Here is a 12,005-nt window from a genome sequence, read left to right on the forward strand (position 1 = left end):
TCTTCTATAATCTCCACTTGCTGTTTGATTACTGCTACTGGGACTGATTAAGTGTGTGTGTGTGTGTGTGTGTGTGTGTGTGTGTGTGTGTGTGTGTGTGTGTGTGTGTGTGTGTGTGTGTGTGTGTGTGTGTGTGTGTGAGAGAGAGAGAGAGAGAGAGAGAGTCTGCATTGGGGAACTTCCCCACAATAAAAAAACAAGAATAAACATACAAACTGTCCTTATGAAAATGTAAAGATACAGAAAGATGATGTAAAAGTTAATTTATTGGCTACTGGAAAGATTAAGTCATTAGCTCAGTATAAAAACAATAGAAGTTAAAGGAAAGGGAATTGGGCATCGTAATTGCAGTGTTGCAGTGGGAGTCAGATCAGATGATTTTCTAGATGATTGTGTTTAGGTGAAGAGGATTTGTGCGTGTGTGGTGAAAGGGGGAGAGACTTATTTTTGTTTTTCTCTGCTCAGGTGCACGTGTGAGGAGCCCCCCCTTCTGATTATCCACTTCCTCCTGTAACAGCCTTCTCTCTAATCTTCTTCTAACCCTCTCTGATACCCTCTATCCATCTCATTCTCTCACCTGACCTCTCTTCCTTTGTCTGAAATCGCTGATTTCTGTTTCCTCTCCTCTCCACTCCTCTCTTCTCTTCTCCACTTTACCAACCTCCTGTGAGTATAACCGTAATTGCACTTTCTTTAATTACATTGGCATGCTAAATGAACGATGAATGATGAGTATAGGGTGCGCTTGTGCTCAGATTTCCAGAATGATGGATTTATTATGTGTGTGTCCTGGTAAACCTACATTGTGAGCAGCAAATGTCCCCACAAAGACAGTGTAGGTACTAAAAATGCAGAAGATTTTCTGTGAATAGTAGGTTTAGGGGTAGGGTAGGGTTGGTTAAGGGATAGAATATATAGCTTGAACAATATAAAATCATGCTGTGTGTGTGTGTGTGTGTGTGTGTGCGTGTGTGTGTGTGTGTGTGTGTGTGTGTGTGTGTGTGTGTGTGTGTGTGTGTGTGTGTGTGCGTGTGCGCGCATGTTTTTGTAACATATGAGGACACAAATGTGTATAATGACATATGTATGACATCGGTATTACAAGGAGAGGGTGAGTTATGAGGACATTACCCCATGTCCCCATTTTTCAAAAGGCTTATAAATCACACAGAATGAGGTTTTGTGAGAAAGTAAAAATGTGCACAGTTTCCTGTGATGGGTAGGTTTAGGTGTAGTAGGGCAATAGAAAATACGGTTTGTACAGTATAAAAACCATTACGTATATGGAATGTCCCCACAATTCACAAAAACAAGCATATTTTTTATTTAAAGCTGCAGTCCGCAACTTTTTGTGGTTAAAAATGATCCAAAATCAACTTTTGAACAAGTACATAACCAGCCAGTGTTCAAAACTATCTAATTATCTTGTCTCGATTCACGACGGTAAGCTTGTAATAATGTTTTATAATAAGAGCGACATGGTGGATTTCCACGGGAAATTCAAGCTTTCAGCACTTCCTGTGCATCATTACGTCACGTCCTTAAACAGAAAGGAGTCCCGTCGAGAGGCTCAGTTAAATCATGTGAGGAAGCTGCAGGTAGCGGATCATTTATAGCCTTTTCTCACAGCAGCTGAAATAATTAAACTTATCATTTTGATGGCGGATTGTAATCCAGAAAGGTCCAGATGACAGTCATCAGTGATCAGCTGGAGATTCACCCGTAGTCAAAAAAGCAAAAGACTTTGGGCTGTGGAGTGGATACAGAAATTGAAATCTACAGGTAACGCTAATACACACTAAATACACAGTCACGCAATGCTGATGTTGTTAACATTAACAATTTGAGAACAATATAACAGTAATAATAATTTGCACAGTTTGGCATGATCTGAGCTAAGCGATCGTTAGATTTAATCATCATTGGCAGCGTGATTTATTGCAGGCCTAATGCTTTTTTCCTCCGTTGGTCAAAATAAAAGTGGCAGACATGTTACTTACTTGTTCAGGTGATATTTTCCAGTGAAAATTCTTATATTGGTCATACTTTCTAGACGTAGAATCTGTGATTCTGAAGTTCAGTATCCACACCGGTGCGGTGACTGACAGCAAGCATTAGATTCATCCACGCTGACGATCTGTGCCGAAGCACAACGCACGTACAGATAACTGTTCCGCATATGACTGCAATAGCATGTTTCAAATGAGATGGCGACAAAGAGGAAAAACTGCGGACAGCAGCTTTAAATATTTTTTAACAAATATTTTTTATTAAAAATTTTAAAAAGCAGAAAGTTTTCTGTGAATAAAGGGTTAGAAAATGTGATTAGCTCAGTTTAAAAAACATTACGCCTCATAATGATAGGTGTATCAAGAGATGCATTGAAATGAAAATCCGTTTTTTAATTTTATTTTATGGCTGATATTAAAATTCTATACTATTTAAATACAATTAAAGTGACAGTGTTATTGCATTTTTGTATTAACTTTAAGTGTGACAGTCACTGTGTCAGATTATGATCTTTTTACTCCTTAATTCTTGTGTCATGGACGGAAACATGTCAGACTACACGTTGCTTCCCGACAAATCATTGCATGATGTCATAGAGAAGAAGGTGGAACTAGTGACTGACTTCCGGAAACAAGAGAGGAAACCAAAGTGGCATGTTAGTTTAATGCTAATGCACCTCTGCTATCGTTTTCCAGCTTTTTTTTCTCACTCTGTTGTGGTAGTGCTTCAAAGAAACATCATAAAGGCAGGAGTATTGTTGTCATAGCTCTAAGAACCTTTCCTCCATTGCATAATTACACTTAGCAGCACCAATACCATCGTCTCTCTTTTGTTTCGTCAATGTAAACATTGATCAGCGAGTGTAAGCAGAAGCTCAACTGAACCTGAATGATGCACAAGAACAAACGTCTTTCTGAAGCTCAACGTGCTGTGTAACCAATGAGGTTCGTTCTCATGTGTTATGCAGCACAAAATTTCCCAAAAGATAATTCAAAGTTATTATTATGTAGAGCATCAAATAGACATTATAAAAAGTAGCTTCAGAAAAAAAAAAAAAAATTATTTGATTCAACATTTATTACACATGAGGGTGAGTAAATGATGGATGAATTTTCATTTATGGGTGAACTATACCTTTAATGTTTTTTATTATTATTATTACTATGGAATTATAAAAATATTGTTTAATGAAATTATACTCTAAATAAGAAACTAAAACTGCCAGTAGGTGGCGGAATGATTAAGTCATTCATTCATTCATTCATTCGATTTGATTCGTTTAAACGGCTGATTCATTCAAGAGCGTAGTAAATGGTTTTCTTTATGAATGGTCCATTGAATCATTAGGCTTGTTCGTCTTGAAGCAGCGCTGCACAGACCAACTGGTGTATGACATCAAAGTACAGCTAGAGCAGTTAGAGAGCAGACAACTCTGTATGCTTTTGAATCAATCTTGTGGTACTTTGATGTCATACACTGATCTGTCTGTGCAGCGCCTCTTCAAGTCCAACAAGCCCTCTTCACCTGATTCATTCAAAACACAGATTCAGAAATGAAATGCTGCTGTGTGTTGCTAGGAGACAAACAGTTCTACTTTGTCTTTATATTTTCATTGGCAAAATTGAGCAAAACAGACAATATATGGAAAAGACATACAGTGAGTCTCAAACTCCATTGTTTCCTCCTTCTTATATAAATTTCATTTGTTTAAAAGACCTCCGAAAAACAGGCGAATCTCAACATAACACCGACTGTTACATAACAGTCAGGATCATTAATATGTATGACCCCAATATGTACATATGCCAGCCCATGTTCAAGACATTAGACAAGGGCAGGCAGTATTAACGTCTGGATCTGTGCACAGCTGAATCATCAGACTAGGTAAGCAAGCAAGAACAACAGCGAAAAATGGCAGATGGAGCAATAATAACTGACATGATCCATGATATCATGATATTTTTAGTGATATTTGTAAACTGTCTTTCTAAATGTTTCGTTAGCATGTTGCTAATGTACTGTTAAATGTGGTTAAAGTTACCATCGTTTCTTACTGTATTCACGGAGACAAGAGCCGTCGCTATTTTCATTATTAAACACTTGCAGTCTATATAATTCATAAACACAACTTCATTCTTTATAAATCTCTCCAACAGTGTAGCATTAGCCGTTAGCCACGGAGCACAGCCTCAAACTCACACAGAATCAAATGTAAACATCCAAAAAAATACAATAATCACATAATGCTACACATGCATGCAGTATGCATGACAAACACTTTGTAAATATCCATTTTGAGGGTTATATTAGCTGTGTAAACTTTGTTTATGCACTGTTTAAGGCAAGCGTGAGCTCCGTGGGCGGAGAGCGTGAGCATTTAAAGGGGCCGCAGCCTGAATCGGCGCATTTCTAATTATGCCTCCCAAAAAAAAATTATTTTTAAAAAATCTATAGGGTATTTTGAGCTGAAACTTCACAGACACATTCAGGGGACACCTTAGACTTATATTACATCTTGTGAAAAAACGTTTGATGGCACCTTTAACTTCTTATTTATTGAACTATTGTATAAAATCAGTTTTGTATTTACACGCTTGCTATTCTGGACAGAAAAACAGCACTCGTGTGATAGGCTATTGTTTTCGTTGCAATAATAACAATACCATACGATGCAAATATGAGACAAAAATCTTTTTACATATCTTAAATTCAAGTATTACATAATACGAACATATCTTGAATTTTTGGGACATTCTAACTACATTTTATAGGCTCCATCATGCAGTGAGTTGTTGTTTTGCATCATATTCGTCATCAGTCAACTGTATGAGATGTTGGTCTGAGGTGGGGAAAGTGTGTTAAATGCGTTAATAATTTTCACTGTAATTAATTAATCTAATTTACGCGTTAAATTGACAGCCCTAATATATACTGTAAATACAGTATAACCTCAAATAAGAGGAGTCTGACTCTATAAATGGAAGTTGAAAGAAAGAAGTTTGTTGTGTATGTGTTTGTGCTGCACTTGGTGTCAAATATCAACAGTGTTTTAAAGGGAATAAATCAGGATTAAAATACTTTATTATGCATGTATATGTGGACTTCACACACGCTAAATTCCCCTTCAAGAATTAGTATCAATCTACATATACACACATTACCATGATCAGGAGCAAGACTAATGTTCTCCCTCAGGGAGCTTTTAATATTTCATCTGATGAACACTATATCAGTAGCAGCCCCCATCTGAAGCTCCTGTGCCTCTGCAAAGGTTTAACAAGTGCGACATTGAATAATGAGATTTTGCATTCTGAGGAGTAAATTAAGCTCATTCTTTATTAATGCATTTTACACGACTTAAGGTTATATTATTAGACTTATTAAATGGCTGGTGCAACATTTCATCAAAATTCCACAAGAGCCACCGCTATTCAAAATAATATCAAGATTTATCAGGGCTCTTTACATTTACAGACACACACACACATATAACTGTACTGTACGTGTACACTGAAAGTCATTGCAATACTCTACAGGAGAGGATATATTGTGGAAAAATATTGAAAATGAAATGACCTGGCTTTGGACACCCACAGAAAGATAAGTCAATATGAGGTGCCCTAAGATGAGGTGATGAGTGCTCTCTGGAAAGATGTGGAGGAGGCGATGTGACAGCGGTTGGTCGGGTGCTAGACTGCTGATGTGATCATATGCTAATTAGGGGAAGGAGAGAAAGTGGAAAAGAAACAGAATATTCTTACACTTGCAGCCAAGGTCCAAGATCAAATGGTAGTTGCTTTGTTTGTGAAGTTATACTGAATATGTTGGATTGTATGTGTATTTATTAGTCTATCATTGTACTATTGTTTATATGTATGATTAGGGATTTTAACAAACACCTTGTGTGGAAAAGTATATTATTGCTTTAACAGATCAGACTCAAAACTTTGATAAAAGAGATGAAAATCCCATAGACTTACAATAAATGCAGCTGTATCTAGGGAGCTGAACATCATAGAAACTTGGGGATGGGCTCTTTGAATTTGAAACAATAATCAATCAATGACAAGCCACCTAGCAACTGCATAGCAACACAACAAAAAAAAAACACTCCATACATCTTAGAAACTGCATAGCAACACCATGACAACCACCCACGAGCAGTGCGCCGAATTTTGCAAGGGAAGCACGACTAAGAAAATGTTTCAGTCTAACTTAGCCTGCTATATTGTATCAAAGTATAGTATCTATGTTTTTGCCTATCATATGATTTGAGTTGATTTTGTGTGTGAGTGAGAGAGATTGAGAGTCTTATGTTGTGCTTTCTCTGTCCCATGCTGAGTGACTGCATTGCAGTTATTTTTAGTAGAGACATCAATACAAGAACCTGCAGCTATGTCTCCCATTTTCTCTCTCCCCACTCTTTCTCTACTTAATTCACCCAGCAGGGGAACTGTGGGACAGAGATAAGTGCGCACACACACACACACACACACACACACAGAATGTAGACTGTCTTAAAAAATTGTGTATGAGCTCTTTTTGATGATTCAGCATTGTGCATCACAAGCTCATCTCCCTGGTGTGATTTCTCTACATTTTCCTACAGTTCTGACACAATGTCTTGACCAGACATGACATGATAAAAGCCATCCTTATCCCTATCAGCTGCTCATTAGCTGCAATCATGACAAGTGATAGGATATTTTGACTGGGTTCTATTTCTACAGTGCTGTGCTGTGCTGTGTTGCATTTAAAAATCAATTATCAATTTAAATCTTTTTTTTTTTTTTTCTATGGGTGTCAATGGGAATTTTTTGAATTGATTCACTAAAAAGATTTGTTCAGTAAAGTCACTTGTTGTAAGTCCCTGAAACATTTACTCAACTGATTCGAAACACAGAGTCATCTTATCATAATTTGTTAATTTGCATGCTCTTACTGCATCTAGTAGACTCCAGAAACATCCCATATGTAAAAATCATAAATCTTTTACTCACAAATGACAAGCATATCTATCATATTTATTTTATATTTTAAATGCTTATATATAGTTTACATAACATCCTTAGATTACTTTTAAATTTTAAAGCTGCAGTCCGTGATTTTTCCTCTTTGTCGCCATCTCTTGTTTGAAACCTGCAATTGCAGTCATGTGCGGAACAGTTATCTGTACGTGCGTTGTGCATCGGCACAGATCGTCAGCGTGGATGAATCTAATGTTTGCTGTCAGTCACCGTACCGGTGTGGATACTGAACTTCAGAATCACAGATTCTACGTCTAGAAAGTATGACCAATATAAGAATTTTCACTGGAAAATATAATCTGTACAAGTAAGTAACACGTCTGCCACTTTTATTTTGACCAACGGAGGAAAAAAGCATTAGGCCTGCAATAAATCACGCTGCCAATGATGATTGAATGTGGCAATCGCTTAGCTCGGATCATGCCAAACTGTGCAAATTATTATTACTGTTATACTTTGCACTCAAATTGTTAATGTTAACAACATCAGCATTGCGTGACTGTGTATTTAGTGTGTATTAGCGTTACCTGTAGATTTCAATTTCTGTATCCACTCCACAGCCCAAAGTCTTTTGCTTTTTGACTACGGGTGAATCTCCAGCTGATCACTGATGACTGCCATCTGGACCTTTCTGGATTACAATCCGCCATCAAAATGATAAGTTTAATTATTTCAGCTGCTGTGAGAAAAGACTATAAATGTGCCGCTACCAGCTGCGTCCTCACGTGATAAAACCGATTAGCCTGAACGGGACTCCTTCCTTTCTGTTTAAGGACGTGACGTAATGACGCACAGAGGAACTGCTGCATGCTCAAATTTCCTGCGGAAATCCACCATGTCGCTCTTATTATAAAACATTATTACAAGCTTACTGTTGTGAATCGAGACAAGATAATGAGATGGTTTTGAACACTGGCTGGTTATGTACTTGTTCAAAAATTGATTTTGGATAATTTTTAACCAAAAAAAGTTACGGACTGCAGCTTTAAAGTATTTATTAATATTTTCAATTAGCTTTTAATTTAAGTTTTAATAATTGTATTATGGTCTTTTGTCATTTAAAAATATTTCTATTTAGCTTTATATATATTCCACTTTCAGTAATTTTAGTACTTAAACATAATTTGAGTTAGTTGCTATTTCATATTTAATTTTTTTTAAATAATTTTTTATTTATATTTATAATATAATATTTTATTTTATTTCAGCTCTATTGTAATTAACAAAATCTATTTTAATAGTTTTAGCTTTAATTAGATATAACTTCGCTTTCAATTCTGCCTCTTTTTTCCTTGTAAAACACATCGAAATGAACTAGCAACAAGTTCAATCAGGAAGCAGACTGAACGAAAACAATCCTTTCATGTAAAACATTTGTTAAAATGCACACATTTGTTTACAAATTGGACTCCTTCATTGTGCTTAGTTAGGACAAATGTACTATGAAACATTTATGGTATTGTGTGTCAGTAATTTTGTATAAAAGTTTTACCCAGACAAGCTGACTGACCTACAAAAGTTTTTGTATCCGCAGGTATAAACAAACCATTCCTAAACTGGACCCACCTCCTCAGCCCCTGAACCGCAAGCGGTCAAACAGAACTCTCTCTCCGGGTGTAGAGGCAGAGTCAAGGTCTTCAGCTGTAGCCACACCTGTAAATGGGAACGTATTCACAAACGTGAGCGGTAGCTCCTCGTTTCCTGATATCACGCTATGTTCTGTTTCTCCGGGGGATTTCTATTCTCACATCAACGGCAACAGCGTGTCATGTTCAGCCAGCGAGGATTCTGGCGTGCGCTCGAATGACAAATCCCTTACATCCCCCCAATCCAGAGACGAGCCCTCTGATGACCAGAGCTCCGCGTTCATCTCCACATCCAGTACCTGCAGCAGCTTACCTGAGGATCATCCAGCTGTGGATGGTGGGACTCCACCACATTCAACCACACCGCTGGGCTATGAGCAAACCATCCCGTTCTCTTCATCTGTGAATGACACATGCCTTCATATAAGCCTCAGCGAAGATGAGTTTCTGGAGGACGGCACCTATAGTGTCACCACCCCATGCAGGAGTTAGAGTGCCACACGAAATCCGAGAGAAATCACAATAATAATGACTTCCCAGTGTTGAGAAAATCCACAGAACAAAAACATGAAAAGGGGATTTTTTTCTGTCAACTGAACTGCGATTTTAGCCACAGCCTCACACTGTTATTTTGCATATTACTTCACGCAGGCTTTGGTTTCTTGTTTCGATCAATGACTCTCTTTTGTATCCTAAAATCCCACATTTCCCCATCTACAATGCCCTAAAATGATTTCATCTATAAGATATGCTGAAAGAAGATTTGCAGTAGTATGATACAGACTAGACTATTATTGACAGATGGATAGAGTGTATTTTTTTAGACTGAAAATAAAGTTATTTTTAGCCTATAAACAAGCAACGAATTAAGGGCATTGGCTCCTACTAAACTGAATAGGAACTGTTGCTGTTAGTGCTGCCAATGTGTGTGTGTTTTTTATATTATAAGTTCAGGTCCAATGTTTTTTTGTTTTGTTTTTTTTTTTGTGCAAATTGATTGATGTATTGTTTGAATGTTATTTGGATGTTTAAGAGCAGTTATGTAGCAAAGAAACTCAGAAGTATGTTAGCACAAGGCTGGTGGCTGGTGAAAAATAGTTAAGGAACATATAGAAATATGAAGGAACTGAGATGAAATGCATTTTGTTGCAGGAATTCCCAAAAATGTGCATTTTGTTTCATGCCGTAAAATGTGTGAATAACTAAGACAGCTTGAGTAGATATGACTGCAGACAAAAAAGGGGACATGATTATGTCTAGACATCTTGAAGTGCCGAACCTCCTTTCTGATTCTGAGGCTTCACCGATCAAGGTAAAATGAGGGACCATCATTATCACTTCTGCCAGGTTTAAAGGCTGCAATGAAAAAAACAGAGGGAGAGAATAGAGGTGTTGCATTAGCAATAGATTGAATAATTTTCACATCCTATGAATGTGTACTCACTGCTTGTCTCAGTTAACTAGTGTTATACTGTTTTCCTTCAAATAAACCACCAGATCATCTGCTTAGGAACTGCCTAGGAAAACTAAACTGTAAATCAAGTGTTTCTGATCATTCCCACTTGTCAGTTGAACTCTGAATGCTTTTATCTTATTATTAAAAACAGTATCTCATCTAATTCAAACAGAAAAAGTACTATAAATATATATTGACTCCAGATCATAGACTGGAATACTCAAGACTTCTTTGACCTGAAACTGTGAAATAAGTGTGCTACTTACTGAAAAACAATTTTTATTGTTTTGCAATAAGACACAAACCACAAAAAGCCGTGGATTGGTGGATCACACAAAACTATAATGTATCAGGGTGAATATTAATGAAATGGGCAGATTAGAGGAAGGTTGGACAGCAGGATGAACAGGAGGGATTCATGTCATTATGAAAGCAATGGTGTGAGCAGGTGTTTTTTGCTGATATGGGTTAGCATGACTCCTCGAGAAGACAGGGGAAGGGAAGGGAAGGGAAGAGAAAGGGAAATGATGTTAGTAAAGGAGATGGAAAAGAGAAAATGGTGTTTTTAAATGTATTGTTCAAATAAAGAGAGATAAATGAATAAACTGGCAATTTTGTTTTTGGACTAAACTGTAATTCTTCATTTATTTATATTTTTTGCTAAATCAGTGATAAGTTCAGGGTTCTCCCTAAGGGTTCTCCCTAAACTGAGATGGCATTCGTGGATTGTTCATGTTGTCACTGCAAGAGCATGACCACGCCAACATTGCAATTGCGACACCTCAGTCACCTCAGCTGCTCCCCTAGAGACTTCCTCCAGAAAAATCCCTTCGGACCTCCCATTCCTCGTTTTGCACGTTGTATATGGCGGAATTCCGGGATGAGTAAGACGTTGCATCACATGATGCAGCTGACTTCTCATTCAGTGCTCCAGATGAGGGTGAATTATTGATCACAGCATTGGAGGATGGGCTCATGCCTTCCAACAGTGAGGGCTCAGCTGGACTCCCACCATCAGGTACGATGCCCAGCCTGAGTTCGATACTGAGTTGGCAGCCCTGCGAATCCTCTACCCTGTCCCGAACACGCTGGCACACTGTCCCGAATCCTGCACCCTGTTCCAGGCACGACATATGGTTTTAGTGGCAGGTATTGTCAGCTACCAGTGGCAGCAACTTCTTGCTGCCGCTGAACCCCTTCTCCACTACCCATCAGGTAACGCCTTGCTTTAGTAGGAAATTATTCTTTGCAAACTTTAGGCATAATAGTGTCAACTTGTGTTGTTTCCGGGTGCAAGAATTCAAATAGTAAATGTTCCCTATCAAGGTAGGTCTCTCAACATTGTGTCACAGCTGACGCTAGGGGGAAAATCCCTTTCTCTGAAAATGCTGAAACATGGTGCTGAGTGCTATTGCCTTTCCCATCGACCTGAGCAGATGATGCAAAAGAAGCGATCCCTTCTTGCGATCTGGCAAGAACATAAGAAGAAGATGAATGTACCGCATGTGTGGCGGGTCCATCAAGCGGAACACACTCGATGCGTGTATGCTGTGGTTGGGCCATGCCCATGCCAGAGCGGCGCTGAGGGAGTCTGATTGCTGTTTCTGCAAGGATCTGCCAATCAAGAGTCTCTGTGTGAGGCTCGCTGTTGTCCTCAACAGCAGCCCCCCCTGTCATCAAGCCACAGCCACGACAAGCTCTCTCAGGAGGCTCCCTCAATGTGTTGTCAATGTACGCCTCTGATCCAGGCGTTTGGTCAGAAGCCCTGATGGATGACATATGTGAGACTATCCAATCTGAAAAGACCAGGTCTAAATGCCCTCCGAAATGCATTTAAGACGGATTTAAAGGAACACTCAACTTTTTTTGAAAATAGGCTCATTTTCCAACTCCCCTAGAGTTAAACAGTTGAGTTTTATCGTTTTC

The 12,005-nt window shown here is 38.3% G+C and overlaps 1 protein-coding gene across 3 annotated transcripts in view; it reads left to right on the top strand.

Moving 5' to 3' along the window:
• Positions 1–10,562, top strand: part of si:dkey-34e4.1 (carboxyl-terminal PDZ ligand of neuronal nitric oxide synthase protein) — a 54,932-nt gene extending 44,370 nt beyond the window's left edge. For all 3 annotated transcript variants that reach the window (XM_067407151.1, XM_067407153.1, XM_067407152.1), the window contains exon 11: positions 8,572–10,562. In XM_067407151.1, coding sequence (XP_067263252.1) covers positions 8,572–9,115 — 544 coding nt within the window. In that variant the 3' untranslated portion in view covers positions 9,116–10,562. The remainder of the gene's footprint in view (positions 1–8,571) is intronic.
• The last annotated feature ends 1,443 nt before the right edge of the window (positions 10,563–12,005 follow it).

The sequence above is a fragment of the Chanodichthys erythropterus genome, chromosome 13 (genome assembly GCF_024489055.1).
Source record: "Chanodichthys erythropterus isolate Z2021 chromosome 13, ASM2448905v1, whole genome shotgun sequence".
NCBI lineage: Eukaryota > Metazoa > Chordata > Actinopteri > Cypriniformes > Xenocyprididae > Chanodichthys > Chanodichthys erythropterus.